Here is a 7,562-nt window from a genome sequence, read left to right as displayed (position 1 = left end):
TAAATATGATAAATAAATAAATAAAATAAATAAATATGGAGGCTGATTTTAGGGACATGCTGCATATTTTGTCTAGATTATCACCAATTTCATATTTGAGTTCTTTGAGAACTCTAGGATGGATATTATCTGGGCCCAGTGATTTATTTGCTTTCAATGCATCAAGAAGATTGAGAACCTCATCTTTTGTCATTACTATTTGCCTCAGTTCCTCAGACTCCCTTCCTGACAACAGGTACAGGTATCTGTCTGTATCTTTTTCAGTGAAGACCGATGGGAATTCATTCAGCTTCTCTGCAATCTCCTTATCCTCCTTCAGTACTCCTTTAACTCCATTGTCATCCATCAGTCCAACTGCCTCCCCTGTTTTACAGAAACAAGAACCTGAGCACTTCACAGGGTAAAAAGGTTTACACTGTGAGTTGGAAAAGAAAGTACACATTTTAAACATTTTATCTTCATGAAAGAAAGCAAAAAGTAAAAAACCAATGCACTGACAACAATTTATTTGAGTTAAATACTTCAGTTTTGAGAAAAATAGTGAGATTTCATTGCTTTGAACATTAGGTTATTGTGGGCTTCATAAGCACCAAAGAATTCCTAAGCAAATGTACGATGTTCACACTAAATGTTTTGATTCATTCTCCTAATGCAACAAATGTGAAAACTGATCCAACAGGCCAAGAATATAACGCCAAGATTTCAATTCCAGGTCCATAAAACTCTGTAGGCTTTAATAAATAAAATGGATTTTACCACATTGTGACTGCCCTCTTCTTTCATAGGGAAAACATGTCATCAGTTGTATAACATTCCAAACGCATAGAAGAACGGCCAGTGCTTTTATTTGCCTATTCTCTGAACCACCCAGTCCTGTTGGCAGAGAGGGCAGCGGTTGTTCTGTTTCACCCACAGTGACATACAGCAATTGTGGAAGGAATGATTACACTCTCCCCAGACCACTGAAAGAAAAAGAAAAGTAAACTTGAGACTGTAGTTAAAAAAACGGATACGTATTTAATTCAAAGTATTAACATTTCCTTGCATATCTTTAGTAGTTCTGCAGAAGAATTATGCATAATTTTATAAACAACTACAGTCATGATGCAAAGCAACAAGCTACTTGGTTTCAAATATCAAAAAAGACTTTGAACTTTAGAGCTTTATCACACCAGCGTTATATTGTGCAATCACTGTGAATTGCATGCAAAGGACTCAGTAGTTTTCCACCTTATAATCTGCTTTGATTGTGAAGTACTCCCATGCATCCTGCCTTAATTGTGCAATAAATCAAAAAGATTTGCCGTATTTAGCCCCTACATTTTGAGCGTATCTTCTGAGCTGCCACTGGGGCGTAGGAGCAGGATTTTAAAGAAATGCTTACATCTGCGTAAACTTTAAAGATGAAGACACCAAAATTGGCACAGTAATAGATATTAGGGAGAGCTTTAAGCATACCAAATTTGAATTGAATTGGAACATCCGTTGATTTTTTATGATTTTTTACATTTCTCCCCTTAAAGTCACTTCCTGATATGCAAAGGATCACTGTCACCCGGTAGCAAAAACAACAACACCCAGATACTGCACAGTCGCAGGTTTTCCTCTCAGGGCCAATTCACATCATGCCTGGGAGGAGACTGCCCAAAACTGCTTCCAAGGGACAGCACTCAACATAGGGGCCCTAATGTTTGGGGGGGGGATCTCACTATATGCATAACCTTAATAATGTCCAGAAACTTCACTATTTGCTCTTAAAACCTGGAGTATACATTTTAATGTTAAATAGAAGCATTGTGAATTATCTTACATAAAGAAGTCAATCAAGCATCACTTTTCATGTTCTTTATTTTGTTTTATCATTATTACTGAGACATACTTTATATATTTTAGTAGTTGATATGAGCCGGTTCGCATGTAACTCTAAACCATGGTTTAGCATCATAATGTGCACTCCTCTCTGCAAGCCCAAAGATTAGGGCACAAGCACTCCCCTATTTCCTGCATGGCCATGAGGAGGAATAAAGCAATATTTCTCCCTCACTTTCCTTGATTCCTGGCTTGTCATTGGGTGGCTTTGCATGATCAGAGAAAGAAAATAAGTCACCGTAGCTTATCTTCCCATCATATGTGTGCGAGTTATGTGCCACTGAATTACCATAATGACCCTCGCCAGGTGCAGTTTGTTGTGTTGTTTGAACCCAGCAAAGGTGGGGGTGGTTTACCAACCACCCCGCAACCCTAGAACAAGCCATGGTTCCAGGGTGGTTTGTAAAGCTATGTTCTACCCACCCTTGCCAGGTTCAGATGACATGGCAAACCATGCTCAGCGAGGGTAATTATGTAATTTGGGGCACACAACCAACACGAACAGTGTAGGAAATAGTATATGGTGGCTTCCCTGAACATGCAAACCCAGTCATTATGGTTTAAAATAGTAACCCTCTTTGCATGTAACTACTGGCTCACTGGTTGTTTAGCCCCTATACAACCCAGCAATCAACCCAACAACAAGCCATGGGTTAACCACTGGATTATTTAGCCCGTAAACATCCCAATGGTCCAAGTTCGGACATCACACTCCACAGCCTACAAAAGAACTGATCATGGGGTTGTGGAGTAAAAGCAGAAGAGGTAGGCACTTTGCCTATTCAGCAATTCATGCATGACAACCCATTCATTTTTAAACTGCTGGGTTGTTGTTACAAATGCACTATATCAATCTCTAGTTTATTAAACAACCCAGATTTATAACGATGGTTTGAAGTTGGCTTGTTTAGCAATTGACTAGAGTTTATTTATTACCACTATTCCCGGTTCATAAGTAATGACAAGCGGGGAGTCAGGGAAAGTGAAACTGAATCATTTTTTTCTTTCTCCTTCTGGCAGCTTGGGAGGAGGAGGAGGAGGAGGAGGAGGAGGAGAAAAGTTTGCTCAAGCCCTGCATGTAATTTAGTTTTATATGTGAACTGACTTGCTCCCAAAAGTACCATGTGTTTAAATCAGGGGTGGGGAACCTTAGACCTGGCCCTCCCGGGTTACCTAGTTGACCATGGGAGAAACTTAAGTATGTGCCTAATTCTTTCAATGAAGTCAATGGAACTTTAAAAAATGATTAATTTTGGCACGATCCTGCACTATTTTTTTTAATGCATGTTTGTGGGCCTTCCTAGACGAGGCCCTACACGTGGGTGGCACGGGGGGAGGGCAGGTGTGATCGCGCCGCGTGCCGCCCAAGCCCGGGCAATGCCGCCCCATGCCAGGCATTGCCCGGGCTTGGGCGGCGCGCGGCGCGATCGCATCCGCCCTCCCCCCGTGCCACCCACCCTGCCACCCACCCTCCAGCCTTTGCCCCCCGCCCCGTAAAAAAACAAAAAACAAAACACTTACCTTGTCCGCCGTCTTCGGGACGCACCCGGCCCCTTTAAAATAATTTTAAAAATGGCGGACGCCGCAGGGACGCAACGTCCCTATGCGTCCGCCGTGTGGTAGCCTGGGGGAGGCGCGCTAACGTTAGCGTGCCTCGGCCCCGCCTCCCTGCCGGCGTAAGCCAGCAGGTCTAGCAAGGCCCTGTAATTCAAATAAATGACTCATTTTAACAATTCAAATATCTGATGTTTTCTTTTAATACCTTCAAAATACCTATACTAACAATATAAAAATAGGATTCTTGAAACTTCAAGAACTTCAGTAAAGGAAAATAAGTTTTGACACCAAGTGTTTTATTTCTTTTTGAAATGATCTTTTACTTGTTTCAACCAAGCATCTTTTATGAGAAATGCCTCAAGATACAACAGAGGATGTAGCAGTGACTTTCTCCCCAAATAAAATAGTATAGCTTATGTAACTAATTCTTCATGGACGTATACCCACACATAAAGCATTAATTGCAGATTTCTAAGTATTTTATACAACAGTACATCTTTTTTATATTAGTGAAGGATTACTGGAATTCACTGATGTGAAAAAAATAAGAGACGTTTACGCCAGATGTTAAAAAACACCCCACTAAGAGAAATCCTTTGATTGAATAACAGAATTAAATCACAACATACCAACACAATCTTCTTGTTTGTTTTCAGCTTGACATCTAAGACAGGCATCTAAATGTAAACAAGAACAAGACTAAATATGATGATCTTGGTGCAGATCTGGTTTTTTAAAGCATTTAAAATTACTGAAAAACATTTATGGAACATGTATACTCTGTCATGTAGTCCTCTAGAGATTATTTATCAAGGAATGATATTCCATTCATTCAGCTACAACTTTACAACAAAAGCATGATTCTTTCAACTGACTCTCATTTTTTTTAAAAAAAAATCTGAGCAGAATTTGTAGGGAGGGAAGAACTTGGATACGGATTGATCCAGCAGGACTATTATACATGGCAAATGAGGCAACAATTCCAATATTATATTGGGAACTGCTACAGTATGTAAGATTTGTGAGTGAGGGAACCCTGGCTATTATGCACAATGCACCACAAAAGCTTTATGGTTCAGATCAGAAATGGTTGTCTATTTCTGTGTTCCCATCTTTACAGAATTATGTAGAGTAATATATATTGTGACCCAGCAGTAAATTAATTAAGTCTGCAGCCAGTCCTGCAATTGTATCACTTCCCAGAAGTGCTGTGATTAGAAAACACTAGAACAAATTACATGTACTTCTGTTGTACACGTCTCCATGGGTCTCTTCAGATGTCACACTAAGCCACTGTAGATCTCTCAAAAATGGGATCCACTGTGGTTTAGTGTGTTGTGTGGAGGGAGATTCCCCACCCACCCCACAATGGGCAGAGTACCCACGCCTGCTACCCACCTGCTGCAAGAGGTTTAGCTGGCCACCCACATAGTTCCCATGTTGCATGGTAGGAACTTCATGGGTTTTTCTCATCGTTTTGGCATTTTTTAAAAAACAAATGGTGGCAACTATATAGTCAGCCGCCAGCATAATTTGAGCATGTACATTGTAACAGGATAAACTGAAAACGTGTTTCTGGTGGAAAGCTGAGTATGTACTGATGAAAACAAACAACTGCTTACAACATACTTATTCTAACCAATTAGAAACCAATTTTCTGTATGCTCTGATCCCACATAGTAAGCTGAACCTTATTCCACCTTGGCCCCCTCCCCCGGCCACTTCATCCCTTGTGGAAGCATCAAAAGGCTTATCTTACAAAGAAACCCCCCAAAAGGAATGAGTTTCTGAGTGGGTCAGTACAATAGAACTAAATATATGAAGTATGAAGAAAGCATCCAAGAGATAAAAGATGCTCAAACCTACTAAGTCACATAACATCTTTTATTACACATGTATTAAATAACAGAAAAAAATGAGTAATTATAAAAATGCAGTGTAATTGTATACAGCATCAGGTCTTGTGATGTATAAGCACAGTTCACATAACTAGGTTTGGACAACACACTGTGACTCGTAGTGGGTTATTTAATCCATGCCAAGATGCAGGCAATATGTTGCATATCCAACCCTTGCTCATGGGTTGTTCGAACCAGGCAAGTGTGGGTTATGCGAAGGTTAAACAACCCTTGCATAAGCCTAAAAATAGACCATATTGTTTAACACACATATGTACTGTATTTTCTGGCGTATAAGACTACTTTTTAACCCAGGAAAATCTTCTCAAACGTTGGGGGTTGTCTTATACGCCCAGTATAAGATGACTTTTTAACCCAGGAAGATCTTCTCAAAAGTTGGGGGTCGTCTTATACGCCCAGTCGTCTTATACGCCGGAAAATACGGTAATCCTTGCTCACCAAGTTCGCATGTCACAACAACCCAGGTTCAAAGGTTGCATATTCCTAACGGCAGTTGCACACGCCTCACAGCCTTAAAGAACCCACAGTGGGTTGTCGGGTCATGCAAACAAGCCCAAGATTGATGTTTGATTGCTAAATGGGAAAGAGGCCAATTCACACACAAGCTTATTCATAAGTATGCATTTAATAACAAATCATATATTCCCATAATAATAATTTCTTAAATGTATTCATTAAAGCTGTTGACGTTCTGATAATGCCTATGATAAGCTACCTTCTAAAGACACTGGTCAAAATAAAAATTATACAGGATATCCAAAAAAATTGCAAGAAAAGGATGTGGCAAGATATTTTTGATTAGTTTCCTGTACTACTACCTGAACTCAGAACCCTATTGTTGTATTAGAATAGAAACGAATTGGTCAGCTCTAATCTCATTGTATACATCCCTCATAGTCACATAAGATGTTGCAGTCATCTGGGGATAGCCCAATACTGACAATAGGAACTAGCCCCCTCACTGGATGGGTGGGTGGATCACTTGTAAAATGGATACAAGATGTGCCTGCAATGAAAACAAGACCAGGCACCTGGGAGTAAAGAAGGAGGGAAACAGCTAAGAGTCCCCACTCTGAACTAGGTAGGGGTCAGTGGGGAAGGAAAGCGGCGCAGCACTTATTCAGTATTCATAACGGTGCTGGTGGCGTCAAAAGACAGCCCCTTTTAAGGCCACTATGAAGCAGACAAAGTAGGGTGACCATATGAAAAGGAGGACAGGGTTCCTGTATCTTTAACAGTTGTATTGAAAAGGCAATTTCTGCAGGTATCATTTGTACATATGGAAAAACTGGTGAAATTTCCTCTTCATCACAACAGTTAAAGCTGCAGGTGCCCTGTCCTCTTTTAAATCTGGTCACTCTAGTATAGCTCCTGCACCTTTAACTGTTGTGATGAAGAGGGAATTTCACCAGGTTCTCCATATATACAAATGACACCTGCTGAAATTCCCTTTTCAATACAACTGTTAAAGATACAGGAGCCCTGTCCTCCTTTTCATATGGTCACCCTAGACAAAGGCCGCCACCTTGTCGCTCCCTCAGGAGAAGGAAACAGCGCTGCCCACCACGGACGCTTAAAAAAAGCTTGCCAAGAAAAAATAAAATAAAATCCCGTTTCAGAGATCCCGCAAGGAAAGGGGAGAAAGACGAGACCTGGGTCCACCCAACCCAACTCTGCCCAGGAGGAAGGTGTGGCGCTGAGGCCTGAGGAGACGGCAGAGCCGCTGCCTCGGCTCCCACCCCAGCACGGCTCCATGGCCTCCCGCTCACCCATGACCTGCACCCGGCAGATGGCGCAAGTGTCGCACTCCACGTCCCAGCTCCACATGGCCACCGCGTTCCACTTCTTGAGCGAGAACATCTTGTCGATGCCGCCCGTCTTGGAGCCGGAGGGAACCGCGTGAGAAGCGGAGGCGCCCGGCTCGTCTCCGTCCTCCACGTCGGCCATGACTGGGGGACGGCAGGAAGCGGTGGTGGAGGTGGCCCGGCTCTGCCCTAGCAGCAAAGCAGAACTTGGGCTCCACCCGGTGGCAAGCAGAGGCACCGAGCAAGGAGGCCCAGGCCTACCTTGATGTGGCTTTAATTAGAATTTCTATGTGGAGAAAGTTGGGCGTAATGTTGATTTGGGGGTGGGGGTGGGGGGGAATCCAAATAAAAGATGTCTTGAATTTTTCTATGCATAATCCTATTTTGGAAACAATACCTTGAGTTTGAACCA

At 42.0% G+C, this 7,562-nt stretch overlaps 1 protein-coding gene across 1 annotated transcript; it reads right to left on the bottom strand.

Annotated features, from left to right (window-relative positions):
- Window positions 1-489: 489 nt before the first annotated feature.
- On the bottom strand, window positions 490-7,300 carry LOC134395963 (RING-box protein 2-like). Its single transcript, XM_063122253.1, has 3 exons — window positions 7,115-7,300; window positions 4,056-4,103; window positions 490-962 (listed from the first exon to the last, which is right to left on the bottom strand). Exons 1-3 carry the CDS (start codon window positions 7,290-7,292, stop codon window positions 844-846), a joined length of 345 nt encoding a protein of 114 aa, XP_062978323.1. The 5' UTR covers window positions 7,293-7,300; the 3' UTR covers window positions 490-843.
- Between the last annotated feature and the right edge of the window lie 262 nt (window positions 7,301-7,562).

This window comes from Elgaria multicarinata, chromosome 3 (genome assembly GCF_023053635.1).
Source record: "Elgaria multicarinata webbii isolate HBS135686 ecotype San Diego chromosome 3, rElgMul1.1.pri, whole genome shotgun sequence".
NCBI lineage: Eukaryota > Metazoa > Chordata > Lepidosauria > Squamata > Anguidae > Elgaria > Elgaria multicarinata.
This window is presented reverse-complemented; position numbering and strand designations above follow the sequence as displayed.

Bases quoted from the DNA above. Each gene is read 5' to 3' on its own strand.
- LOC134395963 (XM_063122253.1), bottom strand. From the start codon at position 7,292: ATGGCCGACGTGGAGGACGGAGACGAGCCGGGCGCCTCCGCTTCTCAC. The intron at 4,104-7,114 runs GTGAGCGGGAGG...GTTTACATTTAG, and splicing joins CTGCCGGGTGCAGGTCATGG to ATGCCTGTCTTAGATGTCAA. The intron at 963-4,055 runs GTATGTTGTGAT...TTTTTCTTTCAG, and splicing joins CAAACAAGAAGATTGTGTTG to TGGTCTGGGGAGAGTGTAAT.